The following is an 18,354-nucleotide window of genomic DNA, read 5'->3' as shown; positions in this document are numbered from 1 at the left end:
ACTTGGTTAAGCAAATAAACTTGCGTAATGCCTTACTCAAAATATTTCTTATCTTAATTAACAATACAAAGGCTAAGTTGATCAATTGCTTTGACATTGGATTGGATAATTGTGGGAAAAGCACAAGCACATTCTTTACGGGTGTAACCCATTTACTAGACGAAAAATTTATCTTATAAAAGCTGACTCGCGAAATACCCTTTCAAACCGTCTTGCATTTTATGAACTGATGATATACAGTTTGCGACAAGACGAGTAGAGCCAAATATTTTGTACCAATTTGTTAAAAAAAAATTGTCAAAATGTTGTTCAAAGTATTGGTTACATGTGCACTTGTAACTTTTTTCCACACTTGGGAAGTCAATGCTCACGGCAGACTTAGGGATCCACCAAGTAGATCATCTGCGTGGAGAGAGGACTTTAAAGTTCCAGAGAATTACAATGATGCTGAACTAAACTGTGGTGGCGTTGGGGTAAGATTTATTATATTTATTCTATAATTGCTACACACTCTGCATACATAGAGTCAAAGCAATGCTTGCCTCAGATAATCCATGCAACTTATTTGACGGGTAACGGTTTAACATTGTCTTGCGATTATGCAAAAAATGTACAAGTAACTTTTCAAGGATAAACATACATTTTTTTATACTTAAATTTATTGCCCAAGTGGCATTATATAACTCTATATGTATTACTTTGCTGTAATTTTAAATTAAGGAATAATTTACCTGGACGTATGATAAATGATTGATTATTCTAGTCTCAGTATGTACAAAATGATGGAAAATGCGGACCATGTGGTGATAATTGGAACAAGACTCAACCAAGAGCCAACGAAAATGGTGGAACTTACGGCCGAGGAGTAATTGTCCGAAAGTAAGTGGTACTTATATAAAGAAATGAAAATCAATTATGAAGATTAATAACTATATTCAAGTGCTTTCATTAATTATTTTAACAATTAGAAACCATAAGCCATAGACAACAAAAAAACCTTCACCATTCCATACTTAAAGTTTTCTTCGTTAAAGTAAACAATGAAGTGAAATATAAAATTATAAAAAAATCTAAGCTGCTATTTAAATTGGAACTAAAAAACCAATAGAATGTTACGCTCTAAATCTCAGTGTGTTATGTAGTTCCATGTTTACATCCAATCGATTTTATATTATTATATTATTTTTATTATATTATTAGTAAAATTTTCCAGTATGCGTTCAATCGGATTATTTCAACCCTTTTTAATGAAGTTCGTAGATAATGTTTTACTTAGTAAAACCAATTATAATGTTTACAATCACATAGATGCCAACGTATAAAAAAATGTTACAAACGCGTGATATGGGTTAAAAAACCTTAAGCAATAAAAAAGTAAGTAAAAAATGGTTCATTTTTAAGAAAAAAAGTAGCTTTGTTTAACTAAAAGCTATATTCACCCATTTCAAATAAAAAAAGTAACTTTTTTAAAGCACTACAGTAAACACATTGCAGTAATCACGTGTTGATGATTGTGATACTTTTTTTTACAGCTACACTTCCGGCCAGTCAATTGACATAAAAGTCGAAATAACAGCTAATCACTTGGGTTATTTTGAATTTTCCCTCTGTCCTCTGAACTCAAGCAAAGACATCGAGACCGAGGAGTGCTTTGATGCACATCCCATTCATCTAGCTGATGGTAATCTACGTTACCAATTGGGAAAACGTGGCGGTCTCATAAAAATCCAAGCTGTCCTTCCAGAAAATATGAAATGTCCTCACTGCGTCTTAAGGTGGCACTACCGCACTGGAAACAATTGGGGTATTTGCAAGGATCGCACTGGGAGACCTGGCTGTGGTAACCAGGAAATATTCCGTGGATGCGCTGATGTATCAATTATTTAAACTTTTCGGGATTTCTTACAGAATAAATATTCCTTACAGAATTATTTAGCTATACAAGAAGTTTACGTTTAATTAACAAAGACAAACCAATGCAGTTTACTTGTTCAAGGATTATTCTTGTTACATCTTTTTAAATGTGTATTAAAAAAAAAATAAAAATATTTTCATTAAATTTAAATTAATTTTTAGTAAATTATTCAGTATACTTTACAATATATACTCGTGCTGAAATTCAGCAGGAAGACATTTCTTTTTATTTTTAATTAATCAACTAATTTATATGTAATTATATTCATAAGATTTATTTACGTACGTGTGTGTTTATTTTTATGTTGGTTTACCGGGCATTTATCGTAATCATTTTATTTTATTTTTTTTATTTTTATTTTACAGTCATTTGAGGTATCCCATAGGTCCTATTTGACTCTGCATTGCTGTGTTACTATGCAATTATGTATGCTATCATCACCGGCATAGATAGTCAAAACTGTATGAAATTTATTGTGAATTATTCACTGTCCTAGCAATAGAAACTTCTGAATGATCGGACTATCATTTAATTTTAAACGTCTTAAAAAGATACATATGGTTACACTGATTGACGACTTTTCATTTATAATATATAACAGCTTTTCTTCATCCATTTTTCGAATTATTAGCTCGAAAGTACAAATTTTTTGTGTACAGAACATTTTTTCTTCTAAAAATATATTTTTCCAAAAATGAAAAATCGAAAAAAAGTATATAAATTATAAACAATTTTTGCGGCTAACTTAATTTACATTTTTAAAAATTATTTTGTTTATTTTTTAATCAAAATTATGTTTTGACACGAGTTTATGTTGCTTCACAGTTTTTGCTTTGTAAATAATACATTTTTTAGTATAAAATGAAAAAAGAGGGATTATTGAAATTGTTACTTCAAAAGATAATTTGCAACATACTTAAACTGCATTTCGTGGATGCATCGACTTTCACTGAAGCCACAGATTCAGAAGAAAGTCTAAAAAATCAGGAGATTAAGAGGACAATGCATACCACAAATATGCACATACACTCAGACGTTGGTGTCACTCTATCCTTTCCGTTTATTATACTTAGTTTTCTTGTTCGAAGATATTGACTAATAGAATGAGTTATTTATTTCCCATACTTTTTTATAAAAAGACACATCAATGTCGATGAATTGTTATACTTTCGAAATTTTAATTTGTTTTTTATTCTCATTTTAAGCAGTAGAGCATAAGACTGTCGTGCAAAATATTCTCAAAATATTTACATGGAAAATTAATAAATCGTGGATTTTTCAATTCAAATCACCTACAGTTATATGAACTGCAACTGTCTATTACGTAATAGATAGACATGAAATAATTAAACCCAACAGAACTTCGATGGCTAACCTCTCAGCTACAGAAATTCAATGAGTGGTCGTCAGTTCAAGTACTTTCAAAAAATATTTTCGATACGATGAGTACCCAAGATATCAAAAAACCTCTTATACGAGTTTGAGCCAATTTTTTCCAGTGGATGAATGGACCTAGTCGTCTGAAACGAACTTCGAAGTAGGGATCCGCATGAAAGTCTCGCATACTTGAAGAAATTCACCATAATATGCTTGACTGCCTGTGCAGGTCCTTAAAAGGCAATATAAGGCATTTTCTAAGTGTATCTTAGTTCTCATTGAATACAGATTCTGGTGGGGCATTGAGTTACAAGTTATGAAAAATATTTTTTATAACCTTTTGCGGTACAACATAATAATACCCCATACGGCTCGCAATATTATAAGATGATACGTTGTAATTATTTTAAGCAAACACCCACGGCTACGTTTGCACATCATTATGTGTCAGCTGGGCCTCAATCGCGTTGCAAAAACGGCGCCCTCCATTGAGAAATTTGATAACTATGTGGGCCTAGCATGATATCAGTATATCTGTATAACCGATTACAGTCAAGTTGGTCGGGCATATAGATGTACTTACCGATACGCCAAGCAATCAACACATACACAAGTACCTCACTTACAGGCATTTTTTTATCTATACCAAACTAATGATTGAAATTTACTATTAAACAAGCCGGGCAGCAAGAGCTCAGTAGCTGCGTGGTTAAATGCGTATGAAAGCTTTAGCTATCAGATATTGAGTTGCCAGGAGGTCCGGGTTCGAGACCCAACCTTCGACGTAGTTTTAAGCGGTGTTGGGTAGAAATTAATTAATCTATAAGCCTTAGTCAGTAAGCAAATAGATTTTAATGTAGAATTAAAAATCGTAGATTTAAGGTAGAGTAGTAAGACTAGATGTAAGGTAGAACAATAAGAGTAGATCTTAAGGTAGAATAATTAGAATAATAATTAGAAATAACGTAGAATAAAAAAAAAGGTGTAAGATAGAATAAGAAAGATAGAAATAAGGTAGAGTTAATCCTAGATCTAAGGTAGAATCATAAGTAGCACATTGAGGGGTTGTAGGGTCAGATATAAAGTAGGATAGGGAAACTGAGCCAGGAGCCTTACTAGGGTGTTAGGAGATTGTAATAACAACTACTAGGGATGACAGGTCAGCTAATACCTGGCTCAAGCGCTGTTGTGCGCACCCAAATTTTTGCAATTTTTTTTTTCAATCCATACCACGTGCTTAATAAACTTATTGATACCATGAAAATCTATTTGGCGATGGTAAAAATATGTTTTAATCAGATAGAAGTCTTTAAATCAAGGGTTATGAAACAAAACTTTTAGTTAGCAACTGGATACATTTTTTTGACTTTAAAAAAATCTCTGAACAAAACATTTAATATTATTTAATTGTACATTTTAAAAAGGATCACCGAGATCGTTTTCAGGCATTATCAGTACACAGTGGCTTTTATTTAAAAATAAAAGTAGTTAGACGCATTACATTACTATTTGACGGGGTTAAAATAATTATTAGCATAAAAAGTCAAGTTTGTCTTGTGCTGCGTATGAAAGTGGTTATATACTTGATCATTTGGTCCATAAGAAGAAAAACAGCTTTATTTGTATATTTGTACACAAGATAGTCCTTGAATTAAAATCTTTGGGCTCTGCAAGCATAAAAATATTTTATACATTGCGCTGTTGCGTGTGATGATGGCCTTATAATTTATTATATATGACTTTAACATTTCGGTAAAACATAAAAATTTATACTCGAGGAAGAACCATCATTTTTATGCATTCAGTTCATCTAATACATGCATGATTTGACAGACAATCATACTAGAATTATTTGATTATTTTCGTAATAATCACTAATCATTAATTAAAATATTTATATGCCACTAACGTTCTCTGATACTTCTTTTTCTAGATGAAAATTGATACTCCTGAATTGCAGAATACCTTGATCGTGCTGATAAATGACTCCAAAGAGATGAAACAGTTTCTTAAAGTTAGCATTATGTTAATTTTGGTTGTTTTGTTTTGATAAAAAATGTTTGTAGTCGTGAACTTGATTAAAGAAACAAGAAGCATTTTTCAGATTTCACGATCTGAAGATAGTTTTTGCTAAGCAGTTTTTATTTATTTGTATACGTTTTTATACTACTTTTGTAATCACAGTAATTGAGTGTGCGATACGCTTTTAGGAAATATCCTTGTGGTTTGTAACGGACAACATTTAATGGATGATTTTTTTGAGTGAAAAAACAAAAGCTGATGAATTTTTCTCCAACAACTACATTCCTTTCAACTGCCTATTTCTCGTAGTGCAGAAAATTACGGGTATAAATGCTCGAGAGCTTAGCGAAGTTTACCAAATTGCAAGGGATCGAGAATTGATTAAAAGTCATTTTGGAACTTGGGATGAAAAGAAAGGATTAAGGGCAACTAATCTGGCTTTTGATCAGCGCAGAAATGATCTTCAAGGACAAATAATCCGAGTTGGTTGCTTCAAGGTATTTTACCATCATAAAGAGGTAGAAAATAATGAAATGCATTGTTTGACGAGAAATTCTTTAGTATACAAGTTATTGTCGATATCAATAAATGTGTGTTTGACCTTGTTGTGGAATTATGCATTTTATTTTTTACACCTTTAAATATGATTAAATGTAACAGCGATTAGTTGAAATATTAGAATAATTTAATTTGGACAATTTTCAACAGAATAGGAGTTATATTTTATATGCAAGGTTGATTAAATTGGTATAATTTATACAATTAATATTTTACTCCAACGCAAATAAATAATTAAAATATGAAATAGTTATACAACAGTAATATAGAGATCTAGACATGCTGTTTATCTTGTTCTCCCATTTATGCGTGTTATTAGTGAATACCTGGAGATAAGCTTGTCATGAAAGAATTCTAATTGTCTTTTCTTGTCACGAATAAATTTTTCGTTGTCCGAGCGATAGAGTCTTAAGCGAGTATACAAACTATCTGTTTGTTTTTGTTGCAGATTCCACACATTCTTGAAATAGATACCGATTCCACTGGCAGGATAACCATACGGAATATCTTTTTACGAGCAGTACTGGACAATTTTCAGAAAAATACGAATTGCTCGTCAGTATATATTTGTCAATTGAAACTGCAGTTTTAATTTATTAAACAAAATATCTGATTATTTGTTGGAAAAATAATTTTAGTTAAACGTTCATCAAAAGAGATACCCTATCGGAGTGCACGAATAATTAAATTAATAAAATAATTAAATCAATAAAATTAATTTAAATAATTAAATCAATAAAAGATTATTATATTAATTAATACAGTGAAAAACAGTTAGGTTTCTTATCGCCAATGCTCACTCGCCTCAAAAATTAATTTTTTAATTAATTGTCAAATAATTAGTTGGGTTTCTGATCGCCAATGCTTACTCGTTGAAAAGATTATTTTATAAATAAATCCAGTGAAAAACAATTGGGTTTCTAATCGCCTATGCTTACTCGTTTAAAAGATTATTTTATCTATAAATCTAGCGAAAAACAGTTGGGGTTCTTATCGATGATGCTTACTCTTTTAAAAGATTATTTTATAAATAAATCCAGTGAAAAACAATTGGGTTTCTAATCGCCTATGCTTACTCGTTTAAAAGATTATTTTATTAATTAATCCAGTGAAAAACAGTTGGGTTTCTAATCGCCGATGCTTACGCGCCTCAAAGATTTTTTTTTAAATTAATTGTCAAATAAATAGTTGGGCTTTTAATCGCCGATGCTTACTCGTTTAAAAGATTATTTTATTAATAAATCTAGTGAAAAACAGTTGGGTTTCTAATCGCCGATGCTTACTCGTTTAAAAGGTTATTTTATTAATTAATCTAGTGAAAAACAGTTGGGTTTCTAATCGCTGATGCTTACTCGCCTCAAAGATTAGTTTAATATTTAAATCCAAAAAAACAGTTGGGTTTTTAATTACTGCTGCTTACTCTCCAAGGCAGATATTGTTAATAAATATACTGATAAACTATTGGGTTTCGTATCGCCGATGCTTGATTGCTTAAAAGGTTATTTAATTAAATTAAATTTTTTTTTTGTTATTCAAGATTTAAATCCTAATTGAATCGTTATTATTTCTTGAATCTTTGAATTCCGTGGACAGCCCCTCGCCATACGGCTAAAAAAATTAGGCAACAAGCCATTTCTCTGTTAAAGAAAATTTTATTTTTATTCACTACAATATTTTATCTTTTACGAGATTAACACCAACAACAATTAATCAAAAATATCATTCATGATCCTAAAATATTAAAGGTGTATTAAAAGGTATATTACAAGGTGTACTCAAAGAAGTATTGAATGTGTTAATTAATAATGTTCATGACTGGGCAGAGTAGGAAACTAACTGGAAAATGATAAATAAGAAAATTCTGAAGCAAAATAAATTTGAAGATTGATTTGGTTTGATTAATTATTTAATATTCGTTACTTGTTTATTTTCTTTAGCCATTCATAATTTTTTTAACCACACATCCAACACATTACATGTAATTAATTTCTTACACTTCTTACTCTTTTTCATTTAACAAATATTTTTTTAACTCATATATACATGCATTATCGATCAGATAACCTTAGTGTCTTGTTATATGATCAGTTAAGGCTTGATCCGAGGGTAACCTATTGTCCTTAGCTCATGATATCTGTTCCGGCACCCAAACAGGTCTTTTCTAGAGATTCCAATGAAATTCTATTAACTTCTGAACTGGACTTGTTTGGCCCACTCGGACACCTGTTCAGATCTAATTGGATTCCGGAACGAAGTTTTCACTCGATATACGCAAAAATCTAGCAATTGATGTACATGGATCCAAACATAAAACAACAATGAAATTCCACCTGAAAAAATTTCAAGTGAATTGTAGATATTAATGTTCACAACTGCCAAGGTATTTTGTTCAAGTGACCTTGTGGTGCCCTCATTTTGATATTTTTTGATACATAGACGTTTTTACCCAGTGCCTAATTAACACCTAAATTATTTTCTACGAGTTATTTTTTAGTTTATTTAAATTGCAGGAAATGTATAAAGTCTTTAAAAACGATTTACTAATAGATTTCATACAATGAATCACGGTAATCACACATTAGCTTTTTTTTATTATTTTCTATCAAGCTAACTTTATTCATCATGTGATATGCAGGTAATTGATTAATTGATAATTGGCATTACTTGAAAGAAATGAAGAATTGACACTATTACTTTGAGTTAATCAAAATTAAAGTGAGTAATTGTTCTCATAATAAATAGCTTTTAATTTATCACATGAACTTCGTGATAGTCGTTTAAACAAACAACTCTCAAAGTATATGAAGTTTTAAAAACGTTCAATAACATAGTTTTCACCACTTGATAACCTTCTGCTCCAGTTGGTACACTCTGGGTGGATACTATTCAAACATGTAAATTAACGCAAAAGGAGTGCACAAGTCCTTTTTTGTCACTAAAAGTAATCAACATTTTCCACGTATCTAATGTTTAATAATGTTCTTTTAAATTTTATCAAGTCACAACTTCAACGTTTTCTAAATGTTGTTCGTTTATGGAATTACGTGATAAAATTGTAACACTCAATTTAACAAATTTCCTTACGTAATAGCTTACACAAAATATTTTTCTTTTTAATTTACAATACCTTGGCTAAGTTGATCAATTGCTTTGACATTGGATTGGATATTTGTAGGAAAAACACTAGCACATCTTTTACAGGTGTAACCCATTAACTAGTCGAAAAATTTATCTCATAAAAGCTGACTCGCGAAATACCCTTTCAAACCGTCTTGCATTTTATGAACTGATGATATAGTTTTCGACAAGACGAGTAGAGCCAAATATTTTATAGCAATTGGTGAAAAAAAAATTGTCAAAATGTTGTTCAAAGTATTGGTTATATGTGCACTTGTAACTTTTTTCTATACCTGGGAAGTCAATGCTCACGGAAGTCTTAGGGACCCACCAAGTAGATCATCTGCTTGGAGAGAGGAAAAGTTTAAATTTAAAGTTCCAATCAACTATAACGACTACCAACTTTTTTGTGGTGGTATAGATGTAAGTTTTATTCTAACTATTTTTTTGTTGGTACACGTTTTGTTAGTAAACACAAATATAAGCTTGTTGCAAAGTACCTTTGACAATTTCTTTATAATTTAGATGTCAAATGTTTTTTCTCAACTTATCTAGAAAAATATTACTTGTCTGTAGAGTAAAAATCCTAATAGATTTCTTTGTTAGCAGGAATGTAGATTTTTTTGTGAGCTTGAATTTAATAATAAATCAAGCTTTATTTATTTAGCGTTTATATTATTGTTTTTATTTGTGTAAAATAATTGAAAATTATAGGTACAGTATAAACAAAATGGTGGGAAATGCGGACCATGTGGTGACAATTGGACAGATACTCAACCAAGAGCCAACGAAAATGGTGGAACTTACGGCCGAGGAGTAATTTTCCGAAAGTAAGTTGATATTATTAGGAAACAAAATCTATTGATTGATACATATAATAATAATCACCTACTTAAATAATTACTGTAAACGAACATCTCAGACAACAAAAGTGTTAGAGTATTTTGCCCTAGAGATTGAGCCTATACCCTATATTATAGAGATTTTGAGCTATTAATACAGAAACATTAACTACAATCGTATTGGGAGTAAAAGAAAACAATTTTTTTATACACCCCTTCAATAATGTAATTTGAAAATTGCTCACTGCCAAAATCAAAATTAACTTTACTGCTGTAAGAATAAAAACATCGTCTTTTCTTAATGCATGATATTAATTTTTTTACAAAATATTTCAATGCAGAATTATAAAGGAATTTAGTACATAAGTTAAATAAAATAATGAAAAATTCATTCAAATCTACTATTTATATATTCATCTAATTCATCTAATTCACAAAAGTTCATGACGTGTCGTAAAATATGTATTTTGAGTTTAGAGTTTCATTTTTAACATCAATGTCCGAATCCAAGAAAAATCTGCAGCATAAAGTCAAACCTCAAAAATCAGTAGCCGAATGATATTGCTTTATTTTTTATATGAATAAACAAAAATCAGTTTCAATTTTTTAATTTTATTTTTGACGTGTTCTCAAGTTGGAAGTATGAATGATAAATTAACGCGAGAGTCGTATATTATAAGACTCTATATTATATTCATTCGACGTTGAGTGACTGTCAAACCAACTTAGAATAAAATAGATCAATTTTTAAATTCATTATAATAGAGTCAACGTTGACTCAACACAAAGTATTTTGTTGTATTGTTAATCTTTTTCATAGTCGAATCTTATTTTAATACAATTAGAATTATTTTTTAATAAATTAGTATTATGTCCTTATGTTATTTCTTGTTCATGATATATCACATTTATTACATGAACCAAATAATATGAATTTGATTTCTTTGATTATGATTGTATATTACACTGTCTTCATTCGCTCTTTTTCAGTTATCGTAGTGGTCAGCTGATCGATATCAAAGTAGATATAAGTGCCAATCACTTGGGTTACTTCGAATTTTCCTTGTGTCCTCTCAAATCACCCAAAGCCATCGAGACCGAAAAGTGCTTCGACGCACATCCCATCTACCTTGCCAACGGCCATCGACGTTACCCACTGAAGTCAGGGGTCTATGGCATCGTCGAAATTCGAGCTGTGCTGCCAAAGAACTTTAAATGTCCTCACTGCGTCTTGAGGTGGCACTACCGCACTGGAAACAATTGGGGCAAGTGCAACGACAACAGTGGTAGATTGGACTGCGCTGATCAAGAGACCTTCCGTGGCTGCTCTGATATAACCATAAGTTAAATGATTAAATGTTTGAGATTTCTATCCAAACAATTATTTAATAATATTCTTGCATAATAGATATTTCATAAAGAATAATTTAGCTACGTTAAAGCAGTGTGTATGCATTTCATTGTAGTTTTTAATTATAATTATTGAATAAATTCTGTTACAAAGATGAGAAAAAATCTTCCAAATGATTCTTAGTTAATTCTTTTATAGAAAACAATGACCATGAATAAAATATGGATGCATGTATTATACTACGTTCTATAAAATACATAGTTACTAGATTTTATTATATTTGAACCTTTGTTGGTTTCAATTACTAAAATTATTTAATTTAGGACATTAGCCTTGGCTTGAAAGTATTAGTTACCTTGACTACAGTATTTTATGTTACGTGAGTGTATTTAATATATTTTTCCGCCCTCGGGTGGTTTTGGGAGGCTGGTACTTCCTCGAGCAAAAAAGCAGTTTTCTGATACTCGTTCGAAAAGTCTCGTTTACGAACCTCGTTACGGACCTCGCCTTCGGCTCGGGCCGCAAACCTCACGGTTTGCAAACAAAGACTTTTCAAACTCGTAAGAAAACTACTATTTCGCAATAGTCTGCGGAAAATAGGAGTTTTCGAAAAAACTTATACGCAACTCGTGCGGGACGATTTCCCGCACTCGTGTGATAGACTCGCACTCGTGGCCGGTGACGGTAACTCGTGCCGTGCAATTACACTCGTGCCATGCACTCGTGTGCTCAACTGGTACTCGTTCCCGTCAACTCCGGCCACTCGTGCGAGTCAATCACGACTCGTGCGGGAAATCGTCTTTTCCGCACTTGTTACGTAAATAACTATTTCATAATAGTGTGTGGAAAATAGGTGTTTTTCGCACTATTTTAAGTGTGGAAATGGTAGTTTTCCTACGAGTTTGAAAAGTCTCTGTTTGCGAACCGAGACGTTTGCGGCCCGAGCCAAAGGCGAGGGATGTAACGCGGTTCGTAAAGTAGACTTTTCGAACGAGTTCCGGAAAACTGCTTTTTCGCCCGAGGAAGTACCAGCCTTCTAAAACCACCCGAGGGCGGAAAATTGATTTTCCTGCATAGTGTGCAAAAAAAGTGTGCAGCAAAGGTTTTTCTACACACCAGAAATTTCACGGGGAACGAATTAAGATACCGTATGTGTACAACTATCATAACCCTACCTGGTGTAAATTTAATGACTTTTTTTGTTAATTCCATTAAACTATGTCATATTCCAATTTCAGAATATTTCATTGGGAACCACAATCCTATTGTGTTAGCGCGGGGTCCTTTGAAAAAATTTGCTAAAGTTATAAAATTCTTTGAAAATGTTTTTGTTTAAGTAATTCAAAGTTTATTTTTTAAAATAAAATTTCAACTTAATCTAATTTCTGTTTATATATTTGAGGCATAAAGTTACTTTTTTTTGAACGATCATTTGGTATTTTTGCAGTCAGGGAGGCTTTAATCTTTTTTGAACTTGTTACGTAAATAACTATATTATCACTAACATAGTATCATAAATAACGAGTGAGAGAGCTTCCTTATAAAGTGTTCAAAAACCTCTTAGTTTTAGGAAAAAAATGTTTAATGTTCAAGAAAATGTGCGTAGCGTGTTAAACATCTAATTGTAATCTAATTGAAAAACTATGAACAGTTATAAAACTATTGAAAGTCCTATCGCTGAAAGGAAAAGATTCAGATTTGATAAGTTGAAAATAGTTGAGCAACAGATGAGCAAAAAAAGGTGTAAATGAGTAAAAAAACACAGTTTTGAAAGTCTAAAATTTTGTTTCAATCAAGTTATGTTATGGAAATTTTGAAAAAAATCTTTTATGATATAAATGAACTAAGGAATCTAAAAAAATCCTTTGGGACCAAAAAAATTTTTTTTTAATTTATCATAAACAGGTCACAGTAGCATTTGGTCAATAAAATTACTGTTTAACAAAACAAAATACATAAAATTAATGTATGAGAGATCTTGAAAAGTGGCATAACTATTGTGTGACATAAAAAAATTGACAGTACTTAAAAATAAATTTATGTGTTCTTATGAAACTATATAAAAGATCTGTATAAAATAATTTTTTTTACGTATAAAAAATTTTTTTTAATTTTTTTTTAAAACTACATAAAATAATTTTTAACTAAAACAATTTTACATTGTTAATACATTAAATAATTTTTTAATTCAATCAATTATAATTGATGTTTATTGATTTTTAAATGTTGATACACACACAGTAAATAATGAATCACAGAAAATTATCTCAAGATCCTCGATAATAGGGCCATCTAATCTAGTCCATGTTTGCACACTTTCCCATTAAATTTTGAGTTATGATAGCTTTTATGCTGTAATTTCAAGGTTCTGTAAAAAAAGTGACTTATCGAGCTCAAGGGAATCAGGATTGTTGATAGCTTTATTAAGTTTTATGATTACAATTCAAATAAAATATCTATGAAATTTCATTTTGACAAACGTAACATGTTGGCCCGTAAGTAGATCTCTTATCTCTATCGCTGCATAGTTACGTATCAGCAGTATTAGAATGTATTGTCAGTGTTTCATTGTTACGTATCATTTATTGCCTATGATTGCAGCCTTCATCAGTAAAAAGACAATGAGCATTGCTTACGCAACGAAAGAAGGATTTACTAAATTCAATCGAAAGTGCTTGTTGCTTCGGATTGATTTCAGGAAACGTATCAGGTACGATCTGCAATCGCAATACATTAAAAAAAATAGAGATTGTAAATTTTATCTACCTTATATAGTAAGAAAAAAAAAAAAAAAAAAAAAAAAAAAAAAAGTAAGGTGTATGTTAACTTGACAAGGCACAATTGTCGTTTCTTAAATGCCGAAGAAAATAACTATCTACTCAGAAAAATGAAAATTATAATGTATTTGCTTGTCTTAAGTGTTAGTCAAGTGTACATTCACAATTAAGTATCTGTTTTTATTTTTGAGGTATTGTAAACTATAAAAATATTTAATTTTTATTAATGAAAAAATAATTACTTCGAAGTAAATAAGACTGCAAGAGTTTATTATATTAAAAATTCAGCTTTTGTAATTTCTCTCTTGATTATCTTTACCTGTCACTTCTATGATTAAATCACGAAGAAGTTAATTAATTTTTTTCAAATCTAATTAATGAGAGTACTTTTATGAATCAGCTGACATTTTATGTGACTGCATGAAAAGCAATTTCAGTTTGTAAATAGATTGTTATGTGATTCAAAATTTATTTACTCTCTACAAATAATAATGATAAAAAATGATCATTGAGAAGTTTAATCAATCTAGAATCATTAGGATTAAAAATAATCGGTACGTATAATAAGATTGTTTGTCTCACTAATCTTTTTTTTGCAACAGTACTCGAATCTGGCATGAGATAAGGCTATCGACAAACAGGACGTTTTTTGGAAGTGCAATCGTTATCAATCTAGATCATCGGTGCGACCTTATGGTATAAAAGCCGAATTTCTGTGACATCGCAAGCAAACGTTCGACATCTCTATTAGGTGATCGATCGGACTTTACCAAACTCGAGTGTTACGGTTGTTGGCTGGAAAAAGCCGAACGTTTAGTATAGTTGACACTCCAAGTGAAAAAAATAGTGATCCCAGCAATGGCCTTTAAAGTTATGGTTACGTGCATTCTTGTCATTTGTTTCTACCTCTTGCAAGTCAATGCTCACGGAAAACTTCTGAATCCAGTGGGTAGATCGTCTGCTTGGAGAGTGGGATTCAATGTTACAGAAAATTACGATGATAATGAACTTTACTGTGGTGGTATTATGGTAAGTAAACAAATATGTTTAATAAAGTAAAAGCGTCTATCACGATGTGTGCTGTCCTGTGTAAACATAAATATATACATCTATCTTTGTGTAACCGATGGAATTTTAGACCTAAAGATTTTTAAAATTGATTCGACAAAACAAAGCTTGTTTTTTGTGCGTTTTTTAAATATTATTTGCGTTAAAAAAATTGATTGTTGCTATTTTTTATGACGTTTCGAGTCTCAAAAATCCTGTTTCTACAGTTTTTCTGATCTATATTTTTTTATTAGCATGCTTTAGGTATGTCTTACAAAGCATGAACGTTTTTTTAGTTTTAAAAAATAGTTTACATACACATTCATAACTAATTACCTTAACAAACGCGTTTGATAACAAATTACTTGTTTCAAGTAAACATCTCATTAAGTTGTTAAGTTACTTCTGGAATAATTAAATTTTTGTAAAAAAATCTTTTTTCTGCGTGTAACGTTTTTACTTAACAAATTGTCTTAAAAATCCAGATGAAAATAGTAATATTTAAATTATTTGTTATAAGATGTACATAGAAAAAAACTTTTTTCGTAAATACCTCCAAGTGATAACTGAACTGGTGGTAATACATTGTACTTTAAATAAAAATAACACAATCAAATATAGATGTAGAATAAAACATACTATTGTGAAAATAAGTGGTAACGTGAAAACTACTACTAAAAATAAAAAAATTTGGTAAAGTGGTAAATGAAAACTTGTCACGGAAACTCTACTCATGTTACTTGGCAGTAGCTGTTTTTATTTAAATAAACATTTCATCCTTAACCTGTGCCTATATAAATTCGGATACTTTTTTCGTTATTTCTATATAATGTTCTAATTTGAGTCACTATCATTTATTGAAAAAAACACCAAAGCTCGAAAATACTCATATAATACAATTCTTATTTATTCTTATCTCATACGATTTACTTTCAATCAACGTATTCATTATCTAATTAATCGTAAACATAGATCACGTAATTTGTTTTTTTATCGAGTGCGTGTGTGTATTAAAGTGGACTGTTGCAAATACAATCAAAATTTTTCACGATTGATTAAAAATTATTGTTATGTGTTAATTAAAAGCAAACGTTTAAACTTTCTAGAGTAAAATCACAATTTAATATATTATAAGACTAAAGTTTACTCAAGTTGTAAGAACTGTAAAAAAATTTTAGGTACTGCATGAAAAAAATGGTGGTAAATGCGGACCTTGTGGCGATGATTGGTCAAAACCTCAACCTCGAGATAACGAAAATGGTGGCACCTACGGCCAAGGAGTGATTGTTCGTAGGTATGTTAGGATTTTCCATACAAAATAGAAAATTCCTTTATTTCCACAAAAAATATTCATAGTAAATTTTTATACGATTGGTCAATAAATGAGGACTCGGAAATTTTTATCAAGAAATTTGCTCTGAAATTATGCGCCAGGAACTTTTTATGTTATAACGTTAAGTTGTAGTTCAAATATTTTTTATTTGTGGGTAAATACAGTAGCATTTCCCATATAAAACTGGAATCTTTGAAAATAAAATTTGAAAAAAGATTTAGTTACATACGTTTCGTCAAAAACATCACACCAAAAAATCCTCGTACAATCAATTGAAAATAATGTTTAACGAAATTCCTGAAGTGATTATAAATTTATATAGCTTATAAAATTTTACTTTCAATACACTATTACTATATTTTAGTACTCTTTTTTAAACAACATGTAAGCCCACACTTTAAAAAATTTTTAGACTTTGAAATGCTTTTGTTTTCAAGACAGCAATTAATGAAAAAAGAAATTCTGTGCTTTTTAACGTTCGCCATAAGTCAATAATACACAGCAGTATTGACTTTATGGTAAGCATTCCTACAAATTTTTAAAACGTTGAATCAGCGTTTTTAAAACTGTGAAATGTTTTAAGAGGGACTTTCAATAAAATTATTGAAACGTTTATAAAATACGTCGAAAATATTCGCTTCTGCTTGTGACTAAGAACAATAATTATTTCATTTTTATTGTTAGCTAAATAAGGTGCCATTTCAACGTTGTCACGTAAATGATAACAATTATAGTAAACAACTAAATTATTTTATTACTATTTTAAATAACGATTATAAATTACTACATTTGTTTGAATAATAGTAAAACCACTATAAAAAAGCTTAGTTTCTGATAAATTTAAATGTTTGCATCCAAATAATAAGAATATAGTACACTGTTTACGTGCAGTTCAACTTGCAAGATTTCAAATGTACCTTTTTTTAAAGATGTAATGTTTTTAAAACGTTACGTACTTCCAGATTTGGTAGTGGTAATATGGCCAGAAACATGCCTCATTAAATTTCCGAAATATTACCTCTTTAGTTGAAAAAGTTTTTTATTTTAAATTTATATGAGATGTAGTATTTTAATTTAAAAAATTCATGTAAATTCACAAATAACTTTAAAAATTGTAAGGATTTTTAATTTTTTTTTTAGTGTTTGATGTACTTATAAAATTCAAATGTGTAATGACCTCTAGTATTTTGTAAGAATTTAGTTTTCCGCAGATCAACTACTATATCTTTGTTAAGGTTACAAGTATTAAATAACAAGAGAGTTATAACGATCTTTGAAATCTTACTTATTAAAATTATTTTATCAATTTAATTAAATCACCACTCTTACAGATACAGTCCAGGAGAGCTGATAAATATTACAGTATCATTGGACGCCAATCACTTGGGTTACTTTGAATTTTCCCTGTGTCCTCTCAACTCGACCACAGACATCGAGACCGAGGAGTGCTTTGATGCACATCCCATTTACCTCGCTGATGGTAATCGACGTTACAAAGTTATTGGAGGATTCGAAGGTCTTGTTAAAATTCAGGCCAACCTGCCTGAAGACTTTGTATGCCCACACTGTGTCTTCAGGTGGCACTACTACTGTGGTAACAACTGGGGTGTTTGCGAGGATGGCACTGAGGGACTTGGCTGTGGTAACCAGGAAGTATTTCGTGGATGCGCTGATGTATCCATTGTTTAAATAAATCTTAGTTTTAGGTGTAAATGTTGTTATACCAAAATTTTTCACTGTTCTCGAAGTACGATATTGTACCTGTATATATATATATATATATGTGTAAACTTACGTTCTTAAAGAATCATAATAAAAATTTTTTTACGGCACTTAATTCTTGTAATGTTACACGGTAATGGATTCTTAAAATACTTAGGAAATAAAAAAAAAAAGATGAGATTTAATCACTACCCTTTAAACTACTTAGCTTTATCATAGTATAATGCAAGCCAGAATGGATTTTATTACAATCGAATTTTTTTTTATATGAATCATGACAAAATCCTACACTT

At 30.5% G+C, this 18,354-nt stretch overlaps 3 protein-coding genes across 3 annotated transcripts; all 3 read left to right on the top strand.

Moving 5' to 3' along the window:
- Window positions 1-302: 302 nt before the first annotated feature.
- LOC106644009 (uncharacterized) lies at window positions 303-1,887 on the top strand. Its single transcript, XM_089591611.1, has 3 exons — window positions 303-473; window positions 764-879; window positions 1,533-1,887. The coding sequence occupies exons 1-3, from the start codon at window positions 303-305 to the stop codon at window positions 1,885-1,887; spliced, it is 642 nt and encodes a 213-aa protein (XP_089447737.1).
- Window positions 1,888-9,232: 7,345 nt separating this feature from the next.
- On the top strand, window positions 9,233-11,179 carry LOC149374924 (uncharacterized). The gene is made up of 3 exons (XM_089591610.1): window positions 9,233-9,412; window positions 9,704-9,819; window positions 10,822-11,179. Exons 1-3 carry the CDS (start codon window positions 9,233-9,235, stop codon window positions 11,177-11,179), a joined length of 654 nt encoding a protein of 217 aa, XP_089447736.1.
- A 3,400-nt stretch (window positions 11,180-14,579) lies between these two features.
- Window positions 14,580-18,028, top strand: LOC106644008 (uncharacterized). Its single transcript, XM_089591609.1, has 3 exons — window positions 14,580-14,988; window positions 16,185-16,300; window positions 17,671-18,028. The coding sequence occupies exons 1-3, from the start codon at window positions 14,818-14,820 to the stop codon at window positions 18,026-18,028; spliced, it is 645 nt and encodes a 214-aa protein (XP_089447735.1). The 5' UTR covers window positions 14,580-14,817.
- The last annotated feature ends 326 nt before the right edge of the window (window positions 18,029-18,354 follow it).

The sequence above is a fragment of the Copidosoma floridanum genome, unplaced genomic scaffold, assembly GCF_036245765.1.
Source record: "Copidosoma floridanum isolate Cflo_tuat_1 unplaced genomic scaffold, Cflo_Japanese_pri ptg000013l, whole genome shotgun sequence".
Classification (NCBI taxonomy): Eukaryota; Metazoa; Arthropoda; class Insecta; order Hymenoptera; family Encyrtidae; genus Copidosoma; species Copidosoma floridanum.
The sequence above is the reverse complement of the archived record's forward strand: the minus strand, read 5'-3'. Positions and strand labels throughout refer to the sequence as shown.

Excerpts from the sequence above, each read along its gene's own strand:
- LOC106644008 (XM_089591609.1), top strand. The coding sequence starts at position 14,818 with ATGGCCTTTAAAGTTATGGTTACGTGCATTCTTGTCATTTGTTTCTAC. Across the intron at positions 14,989-16,184 it reads TTTACTGTGGTGGTATTATG|GTACTGCATGAAAAAAATGG; the intron begins GTAAGTAAACAA and ends AAAAAATTTTAG. Across the intron at positions 16,301-17,670 it reads CAAGGAGTGATTGTTCGTAG|ATACAGTCCAGGAGAGCTGA; the intron begins GTATGTTAGGAT and ends CCACTCTTACAG.
- LOC106644009 (XM_089591611.1), top strand. The coding sequence starts at position 303 with ATGTTGTTCAAAGTATTGGTTACATGTGCACTTGTAACTTTTTTCCAC. Across the intron at positions 474-763 it reads TAAACTGTGGTGGCGTTGGG|TCTCAGTATGTACAAAATGA; the intron begins GTAAGATTTATT and ends TGATTATTCTAG. Across the intron at positions 880-1,532 it reads CGAGGAGTAATTGTCCGAAA|CTACACTTCCGGCCAGTCAA; the intron begins GTAAGTGGTACT and ends TTTTTTTTACAG.
- LOC149374924 (XM_089591610.1), top strand. The coding sequence starts at position 9,233 with ATGTTGTTCAAAGTATTGGTTATATGTGCACTTGTAACTTTTTTCTAT. Across the intron at positions 9,413-9,703 it reads TTTTTTGTGGTGGTATAGAT|GTACAGTATAAACAAAATGG; the intron begins GTAAGTTTTATT and ends TGAAAATTATAG. Across the intron at positions 9,820-10,821 it reads CGAGGAGTAATTTTCCGAAA|TTATCGTAGTGGTCAGCTGA; the intron begins GTAAGTTGATAT and ends GCTCTTTTTCAG.